Source organism: Idiotropiscis lumnitzeri, chromosome 8, assembly GCF_059441095.1.
Source record: "Idiotropiscis lumnitzeri isolate Australia: NSW breed Sydney's pygmy pipehorse chromosome 8, RoL_Ilum_1.0, whole genome shotgun sequence".
Classification (NCBI taxonomy): Eukaryota; Metazoa; Chordata; class Actinopteri; order Syngnathiformes; family Syngnathidae; genus Idiotropiscis; species Idiotropiscis lumnitzeri.
The window spans coordinates 7,928,956-7,953,974 of record NC_142398.1 but is presented as its reverse complement, the minus strand read 5'-3'; the positions used below and the strand labels follow the sequence as shown (position 1 = coordinate 7,953,974).

General features: G+C 40.6%; 1 protein-coding gene across 6 annotated transcripts in view; it reads left to right on the top strand.

Annotated features, from left to right (window-relative positions):
• Positions 1–25,019, top strand: part of lrba (LPS-responsive vesicle trafficking, beach and anchor containing) — a 199,502-nt gene that overhangs the window by 85,127 nt on the left and 89,356 nt on the right. For all 6 annotated transcript variants that reach the window (XM_088302311.1, XM_088302310.1, XM_088302314.1 and 3 more), the window contains exons 36-37: positions 9,178–9,344; positions 24,832–24,956. In XM_088302311.1, the coding sequence (XP_088158437.1) occupies positions 9,178–9,344; positions 24,832–24,956 (292 nt within the window). The remainder of the gene's footprint in view (positions 1–9,177; positions 9,345–24,831; positions 24,957–25,019) is intronic.

Genomic DNA, 25,019 nt, shown 5'->3' with positions numbered 1-25,019 from the left:
GGTGTTATATAAATGAAATCTAATTTATTTAAATTTGGGTTTGCCTATAAAATGCAAAACTCATGAAAATACATTATCACTTAAAAATCAATGATGTAGTGGTGGAGCGGAAGATCAACCGCAATGCAGCCTGGTTCATTGTGGTACTAGATCTTCTCCACTGAATGTAAGCTTGTGTCTGTGACACGTTGCGTAGAACTCCACGGAACGGAACTGAGTAAGCTTTGTACCGGGTAGTGAGTTATTACCACGGTCTTGAGTCGACTCGAGATGAAGATAACTTGAAGTGTGGTTGGTGGGGGGGGGGGAATCCAATTACCTTTTAAGGTTCTTTATCTAATAGGATCCTTAATGTGAAGGGAATCTGCAGATCACAACACAACAAATGATAGACGGTGATATCTTGCTGGCGAGCCGGAAAAGAGAGGACGTTGGAGAGATAGGAAAACAGAACAAGGGGGTGGAGAGCAGGAGAAATCGAAGTCCCCCTTTTTATGGGGCTGTTCATTAGGGATGAAATGTGGTGCTCTCAGGGCCACAAGGGCAGATAAGAAGGTCCAGATAGGGAAGGGTGAGCACGACCCATGTCATTTCTATTCTTTCGCATCCCTTTTTTCGTCACTTTTTTATACACACCCTCAATTTATCCTCACGCTGTTATATGGGGTAATTGAATCGCCGCTTGGAGAGATACAATGAAAGCCAGACGATAGCACGCTAATTAATGTTTGGCATCATTGTCTTTCCTTCGCTGAGCTTGTAAAATGATCCGAGCCCTCCCGCTCCAAATTAATGACATTAACATTGAGTCGATGATTCTTCTAGTGTGTTTTCTTTTCTCTGCACTGTTATGCGATGGCCCGAGTATAAAGGAAAATTGCAAAAAGGAAAGTTTATAGCGTGTGAAACGGTGTTACCAAATCTGTAATGTAAAACTAAATTACAGAACTCGCAAAGTAAATTACATTTTAAATCACCCACATTACCAAAGTGCAAATCAATTTACAATATGTGAAATGACTGCACACATTCTTAAGCACTTTTTCAAAAGTTAAAATACCAAATCTGAAAAAGTTTAGGACAGCATAGTTAAAAAATAAAATACTCTTGAAACTTGAAACTCAGTTACATTACTAAAATGGAAACAAATTTACGAATTGCCACAAATTATAAAACACCTATTGCCCATTATAAAACACATCTGTGTATTGTGAAACTCTGACACGAGTTATTTTACATGTTTTACAAGTCTGCAAGAACTTTCACCAATGTACATTAAGCAAAAAAATAAAAAAATAATGTTCAACAATCAATTACTTCAGGAGGGTTGTAAAACTTCGAAAACAACTTGAAAAAAATGTTTGCCGAAGTTCATATTTTGAAAAACAAATAGAAATAAAGATTATTTGTATAAATACAAAAAAACAACTTTACTAATTGTGAAACATTTAAAATTTTAAAACTCAAAAGTTGTCCTGTAAAACACACATTTTCCAAATGTGAAATAAATTAGCAGTGAGAAAAACTAAATAACATAAACTCTTTAATACATTGTAAAACAGATGTACAAACCTGAAACTAATTTAAAAAAATGTGCTACATTTTTACCAAATGTGTGACAAATTTACATTCGGGAAAACAAAATGACAAAAGCCCTAAAATGTTATTTTGCATTTGCAAAGTATGAAACAACAATCGGCAAAAATAACAATAAAAAATTCAAGGCGGTTTCAAGCGTCAAACAAATGACCAAATCCACTGACCAATTTACATTTTGTCAAATGTAAATTTGCTTCGGACTACATTAGTTTCAAATTTCTAGATTTACTCCCTCTTGCTTGCTGCAATCACCCAAAAATGACAGCAGCTCCTTAAAGTGGGTCATCTCTGCGATCAACTTCTAACACGCTCGCAATGGTTTGACCCTTTTATTGTTGGATTGGAAGCAATTTTGTAAGACACTTGTTGTCGCAGTAGAAACCCCCAAATCCCAAAAGCTATTTTCACTGCTTTGTGATTGACAGCCGCCATCGACTGTGCACAAGCTGTTATGTCTAAACTGTGACACAGTACATCACTGGTGGAAAATCTCATGTCGAGACGCCACAAAGCTCGTTTAGATTGGTCTTAATAGCAAATGCTGACTACAGTCAAAATACACATTTCATTGTGGCATGTTTTGCTTTTTCTTTTGTGCTGTACCAGCATTTCCCAGCAGACTAAAGTGGAAGACTATCGGGGGTACACAACTGTCTCAGTCCTGTTGTCTTGTCAGCGTAATGAAGTCTCCTGGTACCTCCTCTGCAGCTCATTTCATTGTGCGAACTTACTGGCTGGCCAGACCCCCACTCCCCCATCAAAAGACGTGCCCACTTTAGTACAGTGCTATTGGTCGAACTGAGTGCCGTATTATCATTGGATGGTAATCCAGCTCCCGTGGAGTCATGTCTAAAACGAAAGCACTCTCCGTTGCTCTTTGTTTGGATCTGAGATGATAGAACCAGTTTTGCAGCTCAAGGAATGAATAGAATCCCATTGCATGTCTCCAAGAGCCACATTAGTGTTAGTTGGTCAATGTGGAGCTCTGACAATGTAGGCAATAGTGTTGAACTGGAGACACACACAATATAAGTTGCAGGACCAAGACTGACCTGTAAGAGGCAGCATGGTGCCACAGGGCAGCCAGAAAAAAAACAACAAGACAAAATAGAAGAATTGAAAATACATTGTGCCGTTTCTCGTGCCCAGCGACGGCGCGGGCGTCAGTGAGCTTCCTGATTGGCTATTGTTCTGTTTCATGTCACAGTCACGAAATCCATCCACAAGAGGATTTACCACAGGAAATATTCAAGGAAAAATAAACAATTAATAAACTTGACGAAACATCTGGCATCCGAATTAAATTGAAAGCAGTGAAAATACTCAAATTTGACCTATTTGTTGCAATCTGTCCGACAATTGGCTGCTTCGAACCAAAATGTTTGCATTCCTGTTCAATTTCCGACCTAGGTCCTATAGACATTTTCATGTTTCCTGTTTTGATTGATGTGTCCACACAATTATGCGACGATGAGTGGAACTGATGTCTTGGACACATTTTTCCTGAAACTTTAAAGGCTTCTTTTTCACGGAATTCACCCCTAAAATGGTTGCTTCCAGACCGAATATTTGCCTTCCTGTTATGTTTACAGCATGGATAATGTTTTTTTTTTTTTCCCCCATGTCTTTCCCATGATAGACAGGTGCACCCAGTTTTGTGTCAGTCAGGAAAACTGGTGTTGGGTGCTAATTTCTTTTGCAACTTCTCAGGTCACCTTGTTGCCATAAGCTTCACACGTGCCTCTACCGAATGCTCCTACATGCGAATGGAGAGCGAGTGTGTGAGTTCACTCTCATCATTATCTAAATGCTTCGCTTGTCACATGATGCGTCCTTCTCCTCCTTTTCTTCCTCTCAGTTGGTTGTGAGGGTTAACCACCATAATTGGCAGGAGAACAGAGGCTCATTACACCGTATCAGCCCTCTGTTTATCAATTAGAGTGACAGAGGACGGTCCAGTGGTGTTGCCGCATACAAAAAAAGAAAATGGAGATGGGGATTTCAGGCACTCTTTGAAGACACGGGCATGCTTGATTTGCAATCTCTTGACGCTCGACGGCACAGCCGCCGGGCCGTCGCACTGTGAGGGTCTCCAATTTCTCACGTGTGTTGACAAGTACTCCCGCGGGGTTTGGTTTACAACAAACAGGGTTTGGATGTTGGCGAGGAATCTGTCTGATAGCCCAGAATGCAAATACATGTGAAAAACACAAAATGGGGTTATAGGGAGACAAGGGGGGGATGGAGAACAGGGCTATTGTTTTTTTTTTACAAAGAAAAAGACCGTCTAGCACTTGATCCTTTGCCCTGGAGTTTCCAAATTGCCACATAAAACATCACTGGGGAATACAGACAGTGGGCACGAGGGGGAGAAAAATGAGGGTTTAAAAGAACAATGGCGAACAAAAGTCAGCAAATGACAATGGCTGACAGCCACTTCAATTCTGGAATGATGCTGCTGTCATGCTGCCGCTCCCCACTATTGATTTTTTTATTTTTCTCTCCCCTCTCTTGGGGGGTAAAAAAAAAAAATCTAATCCAGTTGAAAGAGATCCCTTCTAGCGGCCATCAAGGTTAACTCAGTACAAAGTATCATCCTCTTCCTCCTCTTTCTCTTGCTTGTCTTTAATGGAATGGTCACCGCACTTCGATGGCAGCCTCTTCATCTCCTCCGCCCATGAAGAAACCATCTACTCCATCACTCCACATTTGCAGCCATCTTGCATGCAGACTTCAGAGTCAAGGACACACCATGTGAACAATACTGCACGCGAAACTGTAACATGGTAAAAATGGGAAACATGGCGTAATTATTCAATGTAGGTGGCTGAAGCTGAGCATTGAAAGTCTTTGAGACCTCATAGTATATGGGACAGATTGGAAACCCCTCTGTGCCGAAGACTCCGCAGCACAGTCAGCTCTAGAATGCCTTGGAAATCTTTGAGAACACTTGACCTATTCCTTTATCAGGAATGGGTTCTTGAAACTTATTCATGCATCTGTTTGATAGACGTGTCCACCCAGTCTTGCCTTGATTGGTGAAACTGATATTAAGGGCCTAATTTTTGGTTTTCAAACTTCCACTGTTGTTGTTTTTTTGTTTCAGCAAAAAATGGCTAATTTCCTGTTAAAAAAAAATAGTGTGTTCTGTTATGTTGACATGTGTTCGATATTTTGTCAAATTTATTAGCTCGCGAGGGTGCATTTGTCCTCCAAATTAGAGTGTGAAAACACATCTTAAAACTGTACAAAAGAATTGTTGGACCCTCTGTTTGAGTATAGTTTGATCTCTATGTTGCCACTTTGTACTTTGATGTGTTGTTTGGAGATTATCCCTGTTCTTTCCAGCTCCCAGTCACTTTTCAAATTATCCCTCCCACCTCTGGAAAATACATCCACTGTTATTTATTTGACCGGTGAAGGAATTGCGGGAGACGCGAATCTGCGTAATTGACTCGATTAATACCAACTGTTATCCTTCGGTCTTTGCTGAGGTGCTGTCTGCTCGGGCAGGCGGGGCCCTGGAAGTTGCTACCCACTATTAAAGTGTCGCAAGTCATCACGGCAAATTCACACTACGTTTTGGTAAATGCCAGAAGGATTTAGGGTCCAAGCGTCAGATGCTGTTTATTATTCTTCTTCAGACGAATTGATGGCATTTGGGGGGCCTCAAGGTATCTGAAAACTCACTAATTAGTGTGTATTGGGGAAAAGTCACTCCATTAGTAAAAATATGCCCCTAACACCAGTTTCATAGACCAACAAGAAACTGGGTGGACATGTCTATCATAACAGGGTGCATGAAAAAGTCTCAAGGACGCATGCTTGAAATCCAAGTGCAAGTCAGCAATTTGTGCTTGAAGAAACTATTTTGAGGTAAATTTCAAGAAAAAAAGGCCCTTGAAGGTATTATTCAATGTGCCCTAGTATCCTCAATCAACATAAACTTGGGTGGCCATTAACAAGATGCACAAAAAAAGTCTCAAGGACTCATTGCCGAATTTAGAACAGGCGGTAGGCAGTTTTAGTTGGAGAGATTTACATTAAAAAAATATATAAATGATCTGGAAAGTTAGAAAAATGTTTGCTCCCAACATCATTGTCACAGATGTACACAACATTAGGTGGACATGGCTGTCATGAAAGGACGCACCAAAAAGTCTCAAGGTGCCATGCCTGAAATTGAACAGAAGAATTCCGTTTTTGGAGCATTCATTTTGGGGGTGAATACAATGAATGGGTCCTGGAAGGTTAGGGGAAAATGCCCATAGCCAACAGTTCCACCAATCATAACGAATTTGGTAATTCTATTATCATCATCGGATACATGAAAAAGTCACATTGTCTAATACCGAAAATGAAACGTTTTGGGCATGAGGTTACATTTTTGCTGCGCTACCGAAGGAGGCCCGGAACATTTAATTTAGTTTCCGTGCTTCCCTCAACATTCTCTCGAAAAGACTGCCACGTCTGTCCTTTTAGTCATGTTGACCTTCGTTAACATTTTAAAGTCCACTTTTTGGGAGTGACCCAAGTAGTTAACTGCTATTTCTTGACTCTGCTTATAAACAAGCGTAACTGTGTGGTTTCATGGTGCTTGCGATGTGTTTTGGATGGTCATGCTGCGGGTGAGGCTTTGAATTTGAATCATTCCTACCTAGGCTTTGGTCAAGAGAAAGCTCAATGAACTTTTTGTTTATGTTTGTGCCATCACACTGCAGACTTTGCAAGAACAAGTCAAGTGGAATGGAAATGTTACTGTACGGCTCTGGTAGATGTGTTCACATAATAATTCACTCATTTTCTACTCAGTGAAGCAGGATGTGGCTCATCACACAAGGTTGATTGGCAAGTTATCTGGCGTGTGACAGCAAATTCTGTTTGTTTGGAAAAGAAAATCTCATCTGCTCTATGCAGTCTCTCACCTCTCTGTGTTTTCCCGTTTATTACAAAAATATAGAAAATATTGCCACAACTCTAATTTGCTTCATGTTTACTTATTCAATCATTAACTCTTTAATATTCAGTTTGATATTATATTTATGATGGGTAATCGTAATTATATTTAAAAATAAACAATATAATTTCTGATATTTGTAATATGTAAATATACGCAATGCTTTATATTTACGTTTTGATGATGGAGGATGGTGCGCCAGTGTGTGTGTTGATGCTCCTGCTACCTTGGCTTTATTTTCTATCCACAGTGCTTGGTGCTATTCTGACTGAGTCTCTGCTGATTTAGGATCGCCAATCTTGATTGGATTTTTTTTCAACAATACTTTGGAAGTTTGAGTGCGTTTGAGCCATTTCTGATTGATCTCTTCCGCGTTCACGCATGCCCTTTACGTCGGAAGCGCCGAGGTAACCGCAGCGGTCAGCTAGTGAAGCTAATGCAAGAATTGAAACATTCTTCCACCTCTGATCGTTCCTGTTCTCACGGATTTTCGCCTTTGTGGTGTGTCCCGTACCCTGTCGAGTTGTGCCTTGCTTCCCACGCCGCGACGTTATTTCCCTCCACGCCTCTTCCGACGAGAGGTCCATCTCCATCTTTTGAGGGAATTTGTAATTCTGTGTAATCTACTTCATGTGAGATTTTAGTGTATTTTTTTAAATGTAAAATATGCATCTTGACTCAGTAAAGGTTAGGAAAGACAGATGGGTGATGCTTAATTACCTGTGTGCAAATTGCAAACTTGGCCTTGAATTTAAATATCCCGTCTCCTTCATTTGACACATTGTGTACATTTTGCTTTTTACATTGGTGCCTGGACTTCTTCTGATGAAGACAGATGACACTCGCAGCCACCATTTTGTGGCCTGGATTCCAAACGTTCATCCAGCCATCCGTTCTTCCAGCCGTCGTAGTCCCTTTGCTCATCATGCCTACCCGCAGGGTCAAGACCCACGCTGATGACGTTCAAAGAGACATTGATTGATAATTAAGGAGCTTAGACCCGCAGAAAAAGCCTCTTCTAATGTGATTTATATCTATGGATCTTCTGTCAGACATGAAGAGGAAGCAATTTATGAAGTGAACTTTTGGGAAATGCGTTTTTTAACCGTCTGCCATGCATCATTGTCTAATAAGACTAATTTTATTACAGGATACGTGGAAAGTCAACATGCTCTTCACTGTCGTTGCAAACTGGTTCCAAACAGGAAAAGCACTGGTTCAAAGGCTCAGTCCCAATAACATATTCCGACAGAGAAAAATGTCCCTGGTATGGTGTGATTGGGTGTGCCGCAGGGCACTAGTAGCCATGTGTCCACTGTTATTAATCAACATGACGCCTGGACTGAAATGACCCAACCTGCTCTTTTTTTGGTTGCCCCTTCTCACACTGCAACCGGATGCATTTTCGTAGAGAAATTCCATGGCTAACTAGGAATTCTTAAATAGCAGTGCTATGATGGGTGCACCAGATTAAAACTGTAATGGCATCCAGGTACACTGGTTTTCCATTGTCAAGTGTAGAAAAATATGAAACATTTTTTTTGGGGGGGAGGATGTGCTTGGGTGCGCCCTCTTTGTGTGGCTGCAAGGATGCTAGAGTAATTACACAGTTTTAAGTTCTCCCCATAATGACTTTCATGTGCTAAATTATTTCTCAAGGTTTTTTTCTGCATGTGGGAGCATGTGTGCCACTTTGGATAGCATGTTGAATGTAGTGCGTGGCCTCAAAGTTTGGGAACGTCTCCATTAAACTTTGAGAATTCTGATTACTTTTGTCAAAAAAGCGTAATTCACACCCATTAAATGAAAATTGGGGTTGCAAATTAATATTATTTTTTTAAGGCTCTGCTTGGGGTGGGAAGAGGGATGCACCATCCCTATTGATTGGTGTGTGGCTTTGAAGTTTGGAACGGCTCATTAGCAGATTTGGTTTAAACAAACAAAAAAATAGAACCAGGAATTCACAAACTGCCCTGCTGCACACTTCCGATCCCGCGTAAGATGAGGAATGTTATTGCCGTATTGGTGAAAAGTATGTAATATAATAACACATAATACAATTGTGATTTTTAAATATTGAACACGTTTGCTGATTAAATATTTTTTTGATTTGACTTCTCTTAAATAATGTTGAAGGGGGTGTGTCCCTTAAAATGTTAGGTAACTGCGCCATTAAACTTGCAAAATTGTGTTTTATTTAGTCAAGAAATTCCGGTCATACCCAAACATTAAAAATGTGTTTTCCTTTTTTTTTAATTTTTATTTTATTTATTTATTTATTTTGTGAAGTTTTTTTTTTGGAATGGGAATTTGCCGGCTTTCCATATCTTGAAGGGGGTCTTGAAAACATTTGGAAAATGCAGTGACAGATTTTTCACCTGGTGGTCATTTTTTCAACTAAATATATTTTTGAAAGACATTTAGATTGAGGTTGCTCCAAGTGTTATTGCCTTTTTGTTCATGGTGTGATCATAGTACGTAGTGCTCATTTTTGGAGGATGTATACAAACTAAACATCTGTTGGGATCTTGAATGTGGTGTGTTCCTTAAAAACCTAAGTGGGATTGTTTCAGAGTTGTTTAACAATTTACCTCTTTTTCCTCTTTGTTTCTTTTCTCTAGTCCAGCTGCGCTCAGTACTCGGCCGAGAAGCGAGACGAGGAGAAAATGTGTGACCACCTGATCCGCGCCGCCAAGTACCGAGACCATGTGACCGCCACGCAACTCATCCAGAAGATCGTCAACATCCTCACCGACAAACACGGAGCCTGGGGAGCGTCCTCTGGCAGGTACATGTTATTTACCTTCTGTGCTCATTTGTTGGGAACAAGAAAAGGCGAATGCAGAAACGAGCTAAAAAAAAAATAATTCCAGGTTTATGTTTCAACTGGGTGATGCCTCCCCTTGTGTAATGGCCATCTGATGATGCTTGTTAGGCTGCTGCAATCTCCAGCGAGACTCTTTTTGTAGCCTCTTTTGTTTTCCCATCCATTCGATCGTCTTGTACTTCCATGTCCACGTCGCTTTCTTTCCTGTTCGCATTTTCTTCTGCAGTGTGCGGGCACAAAGGCTGTTCTCAAAGTCTCCCATTACCGACCGTGGCGACTATTGATGCTTTTCCTAATGGCCGCCGATGGGCGCGTCAAGCCATTGGCGCGGGGCCTCAGAGCATCGGCGCTCTTTTCATAAATCACAATCAGTCCGGTGCCGTTACGTCAATATTTTTGGTCAATTACTGTGAAGGTCAGGTAGCGCGGCTTTCGCACTGGAGCGACAGAGCGCTAAGCGGGGCTCTCATTGCGGGAACATCTGGTGCAGAGAAAATTGTAGATAAAAAGGAACACCTGAAGCCCCATGTCAGGGATTTTCATACCTGCAACCACACACACACCCACACACCCCCATGCACACGCACACACACCCCCACACCCCCCCACACACGCACACCCCCACACACACACACACACACCCACACCCACAGCCTCTTAGCAAGACGTTCATCAAATCAAACAAAGACAATATGCAGCCACCGTTACAACTATTTTGTTGCACACACCTGCCATTTAAAAAAAAAATAGGAAAAAAAAAAACATATTCCCCAAAGTTTCTCTTCAATAACGATTCGTGGAATGAAAATATTATCTCCCCACTGGCTGGTGGGAGTTGCTGCCGACGTCTAATATCACCGTGACCCTCCTGAACGCAATTTGTGTCTTAATATCCAGCTTCCCGGCAGCCGCGGCCTCGAGAGGAAACAGGCGTTATGTGAATTGTATTGTAATACCCCCACCACCCCTCCGTCTTTATGTTTGTGCGCTTTGCGTCCGTTGAGGATTCCCACCCGCCAGACAAAAAGCATCATCCGTCGTTTTTTGCGCCAACGTCTGTCACGTCCCGCGTCAGGAAAAGCGGACGGGTAGACTCTACCTGTACATCCATACATGTCGGCCTGTCCTGCTTCCTGGAGTGGAACTAAACATTATGCACTGTACGCGTTGATGTAGTCTATCCACGCCGTGTTTATTCGGGTCAGTAAATGTCGTGCTCATAAAGTCGGACAGTATGACGGAGGACGTCACCATGCGGTGTCTGGGGAGGCACTGTACACTTCCTCCTTTTTCTTCATCTTCATTGTGTTCTAATAGGCTGACTGATATAGCTTGCGTTCACGATTGTTGTTGCTCACCATCAGACCTCCACCGTGGATTTGTCTCTGATGAAACGGTCTGCCTGACAAAATCATGGTTGAACACAACTTGGTTTCAGCTTTGAAACCAAAACTGATCAGTCATCTAGCAGGTTTAATGACATTCAAAATTAAACATTACAAACTACTAGCAAGTCAAGTTTATTTACATATAGCCCTTAATGTTGAAATAGCATAAAAATGCTTTTCAACATGTAAACTCCAACTCCGAGTCAACTGATTCAGAATCATTTACAGCAACACTTCCAGGGAAGTGGTCTTCCTCAGGATTTGTCCCATTATGTCAATGCAGAATATTTACAGCACCAACCTCACTTCTCTGATCACCACTTCGCCCCACCTTGCAAGCAGGATAGGAGTTTGGGAGGAGAGTGGAAAAGCGGCAGTAAAAGAGGCCAAATGTGAATGCGTCTCCAGTCAAGTTTGAACCATTTCTACACTCGCAGCCGCCATATTTCTTTGCAGATAGGGCATTTCACAGTACTGGAGCCTGAACAAAGAAGGCCTAGAACTTGCTGAGCATCTCTCAGGCAAGTTACACTTTGTGTCCCTTAACTAATTTGTTCTGCGTACTGAAAAATCTGAATATATATATACCTTTAATACCATGCTAGCTGGTACTGCTCGCAGGGTACCGGCTCCTCAGGGGTTCCGAGTGTACACTAAATGGGTGACGGGTACTTGTGCAGAATGGAGCAATTGAGGACACACGGCTCCAAATGACACAAATTAAACTTAATTGTTTTAATGAGCAATTCCCTTTTATGATTCACATATTATCCTGAACAACTCGAGAGGACGCCCGAAGGGATACAACCCATTTCTCTGGTGTTTTTTACTTCTTTTTTATGGCCACATCAGCATCCCTTTTTATTCAGGCTTTATTCCGGGGCTCCTCACCTCCGTGCCGTCTCCCCCACCTCCTCCTTTTCCTCTCCCTCATACGAGCAGCTCATTTTCTGCAGCGGAGGCGCTCTAATGGACACCCTTAGGCTAGAGGCTTCCCAGCCGAGGGACATCCATCTTTTTGGCTTGTCACACTCCCGCCCGGCGAAAAATCTTTGTGATGTGCACTCCAATTTTTCCCCACTAAATCAAATCTTCCGCCCCTTCAGAAAAAGACGAATGCTCCGCGAGGTCGGCGCGCCGCTGCGGAAATCAATACGGGCAAAATTTAAACAGTATGGCCCGTATTGATCGCAAGATGGGAAATGGACAGCTTTGTAACCGCTCTGCCGGACAGTTAGCTGACCTGTAATGGACCAACTATTGATATTAGCATTACATGTTTCATGCTGGGCTGTGTCATTTTTTTCCCGCTATTCCCCCTGGAGAAAGAAGTGGGACACAGTCAAATAGACTCGGGCCATATGACAAGAGGGATTCAAAGTTAGTGGGATAGATTTTACAGTACTTTTTGAATATTTTTTTGTTCTTTTTGCTTTAACCTGAATATCCTCATCAGATGTGCACCACATGGGATAAATAATATGGACAGTAAAATATTACAAGAAAATAAACCCCAAAACCTTTTTTTTTTTCCCTGATTCAGAAAACCATTTTTTGAATTTAGAAAACGCTTTGGAATTACAAACACTATTGGTCCATGCACTACAACTTGAGAATCACTGTACTAGTTAGGGAATTCGGCCAAATGAACCCCAATCAAAAGCAAGTATTCTATCCTGATGTGCGACACGAGATTGCAATGTTTATTTGCCTATGTCGTCCTCTAATAAGAGCGAAGCATGGCATCAAGGTTGATGTTTGTTTTGAGGATTGACCGTGATTATCTTGCTGAAGTCCTTGCTGAGATTCCTACTTCTGCTGTGGAGTTTCCTGTAGACAGTGCACACTCCACGGCGAGGACAGTCGTGTTCCCATCACAAGACAAATGTGCGCATGAGAAGCCACGGCAGCTTGAAGAATCTCTCCCGGGACGCTTCTCCGTTCCAGACCTAAATCACAATTATGATACATAATTGTGAATGTATCGCACGCGTTCAAGCCGTGGCCTGCACTATGTCTACGCCGACCCTTCGCGTGCAATTTTCTTTTCTCTTTTTTTTTTTGGTGCTACCGCCGCAGGATTGAAAAAGGAAATAGGACTTTGCCACGTCAATGGAGATTATCAGTGTTTGGTGTACACGCACCCTCGGAAATGCGTGACACGACACGGGCAGGAAGACAGAGAGAGGACGGATGAAAGGCACAGTTAGAGATTCATCTAAAGTGGAGCTAAAGACAACATCCTTTCCTCTGGTCACAGTGTACATTAGTGAGTGCACAAATCTGCATGTGAAAAGGTCGGCGGTGTTGTTTGCGGGCTGAAAGAGTCAGCGTGTGGAACAGCTGGGAAACGAGTATATATTCTCAAATTTAGGTCCATTTTAAATCATGTACAGCAGCACCATCCATTTTCAATTATTTTACATGTTTATGAGGAAAAAACATTCAAAGCAGATGTTTCTCATAAACGTCAAATCAAATTAAATCTGAGTTACACGCAAACACACACTTTCTCAAAGACAATACTGGAAATACGAATAATCTTTGGCAAACGTAGGAAGTGTTTGTTGCGACCGTTGGTAATGGCCCAAATCTTCCCCAAAACTCAACCTTTGACCTAACTATCCAGTGTTTGCCCGCCTTTATTAACCCAAGACAACAAACCACCAAAGAAATATCACAAAAAGTATAATTGCTAAAATTATGATCTCATCTCAGTTTACTCAGATATTGACTTGCAGTGTTAAACCTGGACCTGTTTTTATTGAACCCAAAGATGATAGATTCACAGGAAGCCTTGACACTTAGGTGGACACTCAGGTTCATTGTACTTTCCACCATCTAATGGATGAGCATTTACTGAATAGTGGTGCCTTGAGATACAAGTGACCTGATGTGCAATTTTTTTCTGGAAATGCTTTCATTCTACAAAGATTTTGCTTTGACTTGTGACCTCATTTTCATTTTGTTGGAAAAATTCTTTTTTTTTTTTTTTTTTTTAATATGGAAAATGACTTCATTGAGATTTTGTGGGAACTGTGGACCCCGGCCCAACTGCGAAAAAAGAAAATTGGAAAATAATTAACTCATTATAATCTCATTCACATCTCATTCACTGCCAGTGACGGCAAAAATCATTTTCACCAGGGCTGGCAGTGAATGAATTTAAAAAAAAAAAAAAAAAAAAAAAAAAAATCTGTGACGGTACATTCTGCCTTTCATGTGACTGAACCGTCGGAACCTGATGTATTTTGCTCCGCTTGTAAACCAAACTAAACACTAATTGAACCAGACTGAGTTGGGGACAAAAAGAATGTTTTCTATGACATCTGACAGACAAAAAATAACAGCGAGCATCCTACCGGACGACCAAGCTCGTGGATACATGTTACGATATAGCCCCAAACGTTAACATTTACCTTCGTTATGTATACAATACAGTGGTCCGGGGGCCTGCAGGGGAACTGCAACAACGTGTCATGGCGGAGCGTATTGACGGCTGAGGATGTCCATATGTTAATATGTTAACACGACGGAAAAGCTGCGTTGCAGATGTAAATGTTTGCTCAACCATTTGGAATGGAGGTGAAGTTCAACAGCTACTTGATGATGACATGCTTTCATTCGCATTCATAGTATAGATGGATGATCATGTCATCAAGAAATGACCAGAATCATTTTCTTCTTGTAATGATTTGGAACTTTTTTCTGCTTAATGATTTTTTTAATTTTTTTAATTTTGGTATTTACCTCATGTGACAGTGTTATATTTCCAAGACAGCATGACTCCCAAAAAACTGGATAGATTTGTGCAGCTTTGTGGATATACAACAAAATGTCATTTTACTCTCAATGGATGATCATGCTATAAAGCAAGGACACTGTTTATTGTTTTCATTATTTTGACCGTATCATAAACCCTGGCAATTCATACGGCTTGCATCACAATTTAAAATGGCTGTCAGTGATTATTTTGGCCACTTGTGTAGCACATCTGCTGGACAGTCAGTTTCAAAGAGTGGTCAGCCGTTGGTAATGACATCATCAAACTGTTTTAAATCTTCATTGTCTTCTTATAAATTGGAAAAACTTGGTCACAAAAATTCACTTAAATTTTGCATTTTAAAATTGCGTCTTGTGTCGGCATACTTAATATTTTCCACGATTGGCTGTTAGAATGATTTGTTTTTCCAAGTTATCTTATTGAAGTTTTACATTTTCTTCCTTCTGTGCATTTTGAAAAAGATTTAATTCATGTTAATAGTATAATGAAAAAAATAGCTTTTTAAATTTACAGATGCATGATCATCATTTTAAGAATTTTGCTTTCATTTCATGATTTGAAACACCGTAAGCATGGCCACTTTTTCATTTTATATCAACAATCTAGTGTGAACGATCGGGTGGTTTTTTCCCATTATTTAAGATTCTGAATTTTTGGACTTTCAGGATCTTTGGACTTTATTGGTACAGCTGTAGTTGAATAGTTGGTATGCATCAAATGATTCCTCATCACAGCATTTTTTGATCATCACTCTCAACATATCGGCTCGATCTGGCAGACAGAAATGCCATGGCAAAAAACGTTACTGCTGTACATGGACTCACGAGTGAGTGCCAGAAATTGATTTCGTCTTCAAAAAAGAGGCCGACTACTTGTTTCAAGCTGTTTATTGACACTCTCAGTCAAAGGTTATTGGAAAATTAAACATAAAACAAAGAGAAATACTCCTGAGTTATAATTGGACAATATTTTTAAAGTAGGCAAAAACAGGAATTCACACTGGGGTCATTTTTTCCCCCTCCCTGGTGACCCGACGCACTCCCATTCTGTATCCCCCTGTTGGTCATAGTTTTTTCTTTCTCTCGAACAGATGGTGTCTGTTCCATTTCGTTGTAGCCAGTGGTATAACAACAAAAAAGTGATTTGGATTCTGATTCGGGTTAATGGCCTTTTCTTTTGTTTCAACAGGGAAAAGATGGTTCAAAATATGAGTGTTTTGAGGCAACAAATTAAAGTCGTAAGTGAAGGCACCGCTGTACTTGAGAAACATGCTCTTTTAATAATGTCTTTGGACCCTCTTCAACCTGGTCTGCTTAACAGCTACGGAATGTCTCACATGGCGCTATGAAAGATGGTTGCTCTCGGGTGGACTTGGGTTGCAACTCTCAGATTTATGAGTTTCATATACCCTTAAGAAAGTATATGGCCAAGGTCACGATAAAAGGTGGGCTGATCAATATCTGAATGAAAAACCATTGAGGAGCCTCACACACACACACACACCCACGCATTCTCGCCACGTGCAATATGTGGCGCGTATCGATTGTCAGGGGCCAGTAGTTAGTCAAAGGCTATCTCCTTTGACTAACACCTTCACCACCTTCTCTTCCTCCTGATAGATTGGTACACTCAACCGCAGCTGTAATTACGCCCAAGCGCCAGCAGGTCATTTATTTTGCTGCTTTCACTGTTTGCTCCCCTCAAAAATGGCCTTTATCTTGGGAATCCAGCGCTTTCTGTTTTTGCTGGGGACACGTAAAGAAGCCGTGCAAGAAGAGTCTCAGGGTTTAACTTTACTGTTTTTGAACATTTTGTAAACGCTAGTTGATTTTTTTATTTTAAGAAGGTTTCATTATTTTTTTTTTTTGTGTTGTCTTTTTTGTAATTCTTAAGTATAACTAGTCTTCTTGGAATGACGACGTCAACCCACACAACACCATCGTTTTGGAAAACAGACAAACCAGTTATTTTATTTTGTGTCATAACTTTTGCAGTACAGAACATTTGTCAAAAAAAAAAAACTTCAGATGAGAGTGATACATCCGTTCATCCGTCCATCCGTTCATCCGTTCCCCAAACGTCTTTTATTCTTACGTGGGAATACTGTTACTCAAAATAACTGCAGATTTGATCTCTCAACTCCCAGCACTACACACGGAACGTATTTTAGGCTCCAGATGTCAAATATATGCAAACTTGCCGTTCAGACTGCGGCCCAATTGTAAAAATTCCAATATGTATCCGATGTAGGACCACATATGAAAGTGGCCCAGGTTGGGTTTGAAAAAATCGGAATTGAGCTGTTCAAACAGTCATAAATAAAATCAGATACAGGTTGCAACATAATCCAATCTGGATCGCCTTCGCCTGCGGTGTGAACCTAACTTTTTGTTAGGAAATGAGCTGTTTCACCGATGGACACAAAATCAGGTGGAAGTTCAATATGTTTTCCATTTTGGATTTGAAGAAGGCATTTTGGGGAGAAGGTACAGGAAGGAAGTTTTCTGACTTAAGCGCAGTTCAGCTCATCTACTGAGAACATTTTTTTTTTCCTTTTTAAATTGCGTTCAAATTTGGCGTATTTATAGTGACTTGAGATGTCAACCTGGACAAAAATGGTATTTCTCGCTTAAATTTGGATGATGTGATGGCATTTCTGCTCATTCTTGTTGTCATTCAATGTTGTTTAAAGACTTTTTCATATTCTAAACAATGCAGCATTATGATGGTATAGAGTTGTGTAATTCTTGCTTTTATCCCCCACAGGGAATAAGCCACATCTAACCTTGAGCTCCTCTGCCGTTTTTTTTTGGCTTACTTTTCGGGTGTGACGGACACGCAGGGCTGCGCCGTCAGATTTGTCACCGCTGTTCAAGAGCATCTCTGAAAGCTGGAGGTCAGGGGGATTATTAAAATGGGCCAGTAATGGCAGAATTATGCAACCTCGGTCCGGCGGATGCCCCTCATTACCCGGCAGCGGTGGTGATAAATGGCCATAACGGCCTGTTGTCAAAAACATGGGGGGGAAAAAATGTGACGCTTCATCAAAAATACAGATGGTGCCATTTCAGCACCGTCTGTATTTACAAATAATTGTCACCATTGTTCACGCGATTGGATACAATAACGTTTTGCCAACTTTGATCAATATTTCCGATGTTTTGAACATCACAGTTGATAAAATAGTCATGATAATTAATTGTGTAATTTGACACTCAATTTTTACCGAGTGTAATTGCTGCTAATTGTAAAGGCCCGCAATAAGCTGCTGATAATTAGGGCTCAATTTGCATCCTTTCATTTTGTGTAGGGGTACCGGGCACCCCTTTGCCTCCCACCCTGGGGAGCACTTTGATCCGCACAAGCTGCTTGGATGCCACATTAGTGCATCTTTTTAGTCCAGAGTGCTTTTTGAAAGCTCTTGGATGAATTGGAATGAATTGGCAGCAGTGGCTGCTGGTTGGGATTGTGTGTTCAAACTTGTGCAGGAAACACAGGAACTAAGTCAAATCATTTAGCCTTTCCTTGTCAGAAAATCGCTGCATTTAACCATAAGCAATTCTGTGCTAACTGCTAACGTCCATTTCCTTGAAAAAATATCAGATTATTAGGTTTTGTCACAAATTATAGCATTGCTACATATAAAGGGGATTTGCTTCCTCTTCGACAGCTTTTTGTGAGTGCGTGCTTTGATGGAATGCTTACGCATAGGTGTTAAACTGCGGTCCTCGAGGGCCGCTTTCCTGCATGTTTTCCATCTCTGCCTGTTACAACAAACCACATTCAAAAGATCAGCTCATCAGCAACCTCTGAAGGAGCCTGATAGCGATAGCGATTTTGATCATTTGAATCTGGTTTGTTGCAGCGGGGAGGCATGAGGGAAATAGGTGTTTGAGTTGCTGCAAATTTTCAATAAAAGATGTACTCCAAGAGACTGTTCTTATCCATGTTTGGCACCAAAATCACACTACAGTTGACTACTTCCCGTATCACTTTCTTTGGATGTGACTTGAAGGACAGTTTTACACGGACATATCTCATATAAACGCATTACAAACCCCTGTCATTAGACAAGTTTGGCGCCAAAAATGCAAGTAAACTTTCAAATAAATCAAAGTGACGGTGATCGGGTTTCTTCTTCTGTCTTTGCAAAACTCTGTACTTTGAAGGATCGTTTTACAGTCAAGAAGTTGCTAAAAGCGCACCACAATTATTATTATTATTATTATTGGACATCTTCAATGTCAGAAACACTAGTAAATGTTTAAATTAAAGCAAAAGCACCGTAAGCACAAATGGCTCTCTTTAGTCTTAGTCTCGGTATGCGCTTTAGAAGAAAAACTTTACACTGATTTATTTAGTCAAAACACACCTTAAAACAATATTAGACAACTCTTAACAGCAGAATCGCAATTGAAATCTCAGTTAAAACAAATTAAGGGTGATCGACTTTACTCACTGTCTTTGCTTAACAACATATTACATTACATTCAATAGTTTTGGTCCCAAAGATGCAAGCAATCATTTGTTTGCCTTTGCAAAGGTGTGTATGTGTGTAGACAGTTTTAGAGTCATGTTAAAAACATTTTTATTATTATTATTATTATTATTATTATTGGACATCTTCAATGAAAGAAAGCAAACGTTAAATCTAAAACTAAAGTAAGGGCCATTAGGTTTTTTTTCTCCAGTCTTAGTGCAAGTATAAGCTTAGAAGGACCGCTTTACACAAATATATTTTAACACACTGTAAAATCTTGTCATTGGACGAGTTTATCGACAGAGAAGCAATTCAACTTTCAATTAAAAGAATGTATGGGCGATCAACTTTCCTCTTCACCGTTTTTGCGCAAGTAGGCCCTTTGAATGACAGTTTTACACCGTCACATCTCATTAAAAACACGGCTAACCTCGGTGATTAGACAAGTTAATACCAGAAATGGCAATAAAATGTGTATGAAAATAAAGTAAGATCTCTTTGAAGGTTGCAGCGAATAGCAAGTGATGTCATTTGGAAGCCAGTGGAATGTTTCTGTGACCCTAACGTTACCTCATCTCCCAAACATTAGCGAAGGTGAATTAAAATACACACATGTAGATGCTCCTTTCAAAGATGGAAGGAAAATCACCCGGCTGGGACTTAATCACAGCAAACAATCTCGGGCGGGAAAGTGTTTGCGCCTGTTTTTTTTTTTTTTAATTTGAGTCTGGCGACGTTTTGCCGCAGCTCTTTGTCAAAAGAGCATGGCAGTGATCGCCCCACATGACAAATCCTCAATCTCACCGTTTCTGCCCAACACGCGCTTTATGCAAATGGCGCCAAAAAAAAAAAATGAATCCCTGCGCTGCACGTCGACAGCATTTGAGCAATTTGAGGGGGGCCGCCAATAGCGAGCGGCATTAATGTCAAATAAGCGAGGGGCAGGAAATCCTTGCCTCTCATTGACCGTACAACCAAATTAATTTAGTGGAAAAGGTTATGTATGACTGTTTGTGGCCAAGTGCAGTCACTTGTGGTGATATATGAAAGCGGCTGCGCTTGCTCGCTGCGAGAAAGGTCATCTCGTATCATTTACATAGCGCCGACATTTGCCGTACTCGCTCACACGTTCTGGAATGGAAGGAAAAATATTTCATGCCGTTTAAAAGAGCATTTTTGCCAATCTTGGATGGCAAATAATTTGTCTTAAACACACTGAAAAGGCCACCGGAGGACGTTGAAGAAGCACAATGCATTTATGTTTAAGGCCAGCAAATTACTCAGGGCCAAAAAAAAGAGCAGTTGTGCCATGCAAACCTCTGTTGCTAATAAAAACAAAAAAGAATAGCCCCGGAAAACAACCTGACTAATCAATATGAAATTCAGTCAGCAGAACCGGACGCTTGAAGATTAGTTAATTAAAGTTTGTTAATTAAAGCTAAATCCAAAACTTTAGTTAGTGAAATAAAATAAAAACGGACTAAAATGAACTATAAATACAGCGACTCTGTCTTTCATTACTCCCACACATGAGCTTTCGGGGTTTAATTCAAATGTATTTATGTTTGAATTGCTGTGCTTAACTTTTCGTCATTTCACAATTCTTAGTGACCTTTTTAATTATCTTGCAGTCAGCAAATACTCCGTAAACTAAAATGAAGCATTCTCCAAAAAATAAAAACTAACAAACTTGCTCTACCGACGAACTAAATGAATTTAAAAAACAAAAGTCAAAATGAATTAAGAAACTGCTCTATTGTGAACAATCTAAAACGATTGTAACCCTGGTTTGAAGCAGCCATTTCAGTGGCACATTCAAGGAAGAAGGGTCCTGGGAAGTTGAGGGTGAAAAAAAGAAATGGCCCTCCTGATACCAGTTTCACTGATTAACGTAAAATTGTGTATATATGACTGTCATCACAGGACTCTTCGATAGGTCATTATGCAGAATTTGGCTCCAACATCCTGATCGCGGAAAGCCTAGTCTTGAATGTGGACGGACCATTAGCTTTTATCTTCATCTTGTGAGTCTTCAAAACTGAAATAGAGGAAGTGTGGTCCGAAGCATTGGTGCAGTATGTTTTTTGAAGGACAGTTTTGTACCATGATCATGAAGGTTGTGTTCTGGGGCTGCTTTGCCACATCCGGCGCAGGATGTCTTGTCCGGTTGTAATTTTTATCTCTTTGTTATTGATTAAATCTGACCATCCGAGATATGGACAAGAATCCAGCTGTGGTTCATTCTCACATTCTGTGGGTAGCATTTTGCGTACCTCGGACAATTTTTGTATTTTTTCTTTTTTTTTTTCTTTTTTGGAGGGGGAGCCGAAATTGTGTGTCCTGTTATGTACTGTTCTATGACATTAGTGCAAAGACTTTATAAATCTGCCTCTTCCCGCGATGTATTTAGACCAGAGTGACTTAACGAGAAGGTTGTCCAGATGCCTTTTTACGATCGCACTAATTAGTAATTACACAAAAGTGGTCTGCGTGATCCACCGCACGTCGGCCCCCCTTTTGTTATTTTAATTGTTGTTATTTTGAAGCGCGGCGGCGATGGCGGTGCGGTAGTAAATCCTGCCAAGGACACGCCCGGGCAGGATGAATGAGTGCTGAATAATTTATCACCTTTGCGGAAGCACAAGCGGTTGAGGTATCTTTCATGCTCCGCTGTCATTAAGGACCCCCCATTGTCACCCCCTTCACCCCCGACACTGGCAGAGGTTGTCCCGCGCCCACCCCCCCATACTTTGCCATCCTTCCTATGACTAATTACTCCAGATCACCACTTCACCCTCCTGATGGATTAATGTGCATTGTGCAGGGCGCATATAGGACACCCCCAAACACCCCCCCCCCTTCCACCTCCTTTCGCAAGATGAGAGACATGTTGTGTCCTGATCCAGAATTGAATAATTATTTTTCTTACATGAATACCATCGCAGGCAGAATGATGAAGTGCGGACACTATCGCAAGCAAACACATGGCAGTGACACACATGAAAGGTTCAAGACTCAAAATAGTTACTGGTGAGTAAAGTGGGGCAGAAACGTCCAGGTTGCCAGTTAGTGTTGTCCTGAGCTACGAATGACCCAGTTTACAATTTCTTTGAGATACAAGCCGTCGGTCGTAAGCAGTTTTTTTTTTTTTTTTTTTGCTATGACTTGCAAGTTCATATTTCAACTCAACCCACTTTACTATAGCACCATTTTGGCAAATAGGCCACATTTCTTAAAAAATTTGACTTCTAGCTGTTTAATGCCACTCCTAGTTGGAGTTTACCATTTAAACATGAATCTAAGAGAATTACTTGTGGTGTAATTTCAAAATAGCATTGCTTTACTGTTCGGAAAGTGTGCACAGCTTAATGCTGACAAACAATGCAAAATATCATTAGTATGCTAGAAGTTTGTATCAATAGTCTCAGCAGCAGCGAACAACATTCAAAAACAAAGCAGCGAAACCAAAAGGTACATCATTTAAACACATTAAAAAAAAATTAAAGTAAAGTCAAAAATGTGGTTTACTAAAATATTTAAAAGAATAAAATGATTCCAAATTTAAAAACACCATATGCAGTACAATGAAATAGATTGCCGGATTAAATTATGTTAATATTTACTGTACATTCTGTGTAATTAGGCTGATTATAATTTAAAAAAAAAAAGTGCTGTGATAAAGTGCTATTTTTCAGGGAATTAATTAAACTTGTATTTCATGGCACTACTCATGATCTCATATAAAGCTGCTCAAATTCAATATTGGTAACAGTAATAATAGTAGATAATATAATACTCTTGATAATCATGAGTTGGAGCCTATTCCAGGTGACTGTTTGGTGAGAGAAGTTTGGTACACAGCAGATTGGCTGCTAGTCAATCACATAAAAAGTACAGCAGTACAATATGGATTTTGATTGGAGCTAATGATAATCTTGCGATATTTAACCTCTACTTGAAGAAATTAAAATTGAATTGTTTTTTTTTATTGGAGCTATTGATAATCTTGCGATATTTAACCTCTACTTGAAGAAATTAAAATTGAATTGTTTTTACATGCGCCCAAATAAGCATGCTAAATGTATTCTTAGCTAATTAATTACAATTACCATAGATGATGTTCAACTATTGGTTGCAAACGCACACTTAAGTTTGTGTCAGACTGGTCCAATTCAGATACAAAAAATACAATTCCATAAGAAAATCGTCCTTGCGTTATGCATTTTGGCTAGGCCAATATTGCATTATCGATATTTTTTCCCATATATTTTGCAGCTCAAACACAAAGCTACTACAATGAGATATGATGTAACTTATCCATTTTCTGTAGTTTTCTCCAGCTGACATTTTACAAAAATTCACGATTTCTATCTGACCTGAGCAAACAGTCTGGCCTTGGTTGAGGACTTAATAGTTTTATCCATAAGCTGAGGCATGCTGATCCCTTTTTAAGCTCCTTTCCCCCCCCCCCCCCCCCCTCCCAAACAAACATCTAGGTTTTAAGAGGCCCGTTTTGGAGAAATTGTCGTCATTTTCTCCCGCAAAGCTCTTTTAAAGGCCGCAGTGTGATCGTTGCCATTAGAGAGGAAGATTTGTGAGGCGCCCCCAGCTGGAGCATAAAGCATGCCGGGGTTCCTCCATCAGCCGCCACACCGCTAAAACCATAAAACGTGTCCCCCTGCACACCAACAGAACACACTCAACACGTGACTACTTTGCAAAATAATTGACATTTTTAAATTTGTGTGTCGCTATCTTTGTTTCCAATTCACTGTGATGTATATGTAGAAAATGTGTGTGTGTGTTGGTGGGGACTACTTGACTTTTTAACATTATTCACAGTCATACAAGTGAAAAAATATGTGTACGAAAATAAAAACTGCTCTTTCCTTGGCGATGCGTGCCGTACAGGTTGGAAATTGTGGAACAGGGTACCTGTAGTTTTAAGTTGGCCGACTGATGTTGTCTCTTAAATGCGCCTTTCCTTTTCTTGAAAGGTGTGTGCCAGCACACCAAGTACTACCACAATACTATCATACAAATACTTGGTTCTCCAAGTAACGTCGTCATCACCAATTCAAATACTGGGAGTCACACAAAAATTGAAATAATTTTGCAGGCCATCAATTTGGCCACATAGTGTTGGAATAACCTCACATTTCTACAGAATGTGACATATTGAACACTGAACTCACAAAATAAAAGTACATATTCAACAAGTAAAATTTTGATGATTTTTTTTTGGGGAGCCACCTTGCGAGGCTCAAGTGTTCATCAGAATGGGGCAAGAGTTTAGTATATCCAAATTTACTGTAAGCCTCTGTAACGTTATAAGTACAGTTTGAACAACAATGTGCATGCTTCATGATTCTATTAAATACTGTACGTAAATGTTCGATTTCTTTTTTTCTGAAATGTTTGAAAACAAGCAATTCTTAAAGTGTGACTATATTTATATTATATTTATATTGTTGAGCCCTGTTCACTTATGGGCTGAATTTGTTACTACCCTTTACAAAGGCTCAGAAGATGCACCTGATTAACAACATAAACTTCTTTCAGACTGATCAATTATATTTTTTTGTTTTTTTTGTTCGGTAGCTCAGTGCTATTCGGTACCAAATATCCCACGGATCGCGGTCCACGGCCGTTTGTGATCGCTGTTGTGAAGGTTTTGACGAAAAATATCACACAATGGCGGCTTTATGGGGCTCGGCCCGGCATTAGCGCCTTGGCCGGGCCGGAGCACGCTGGCTGGGTAATTGCTCACACATGTGCTTGTACCTCTCGCTGCAGCCGGCCCAGGGAGTTCTGGCGCCTGGACTACTGGGAGGACGACTTAAGACGGCGTCGCCGCTTTGTCAGGAACCCTTTCGGATCCACCCACTCGGAGGCCACGCTCAAGGCCGCTGCCGAGCACGGTGAGTTGCCTTGCTGCTATTTGTTAGCGGCAGGTACCAGATTGATTTCACTTGAGATTTGAG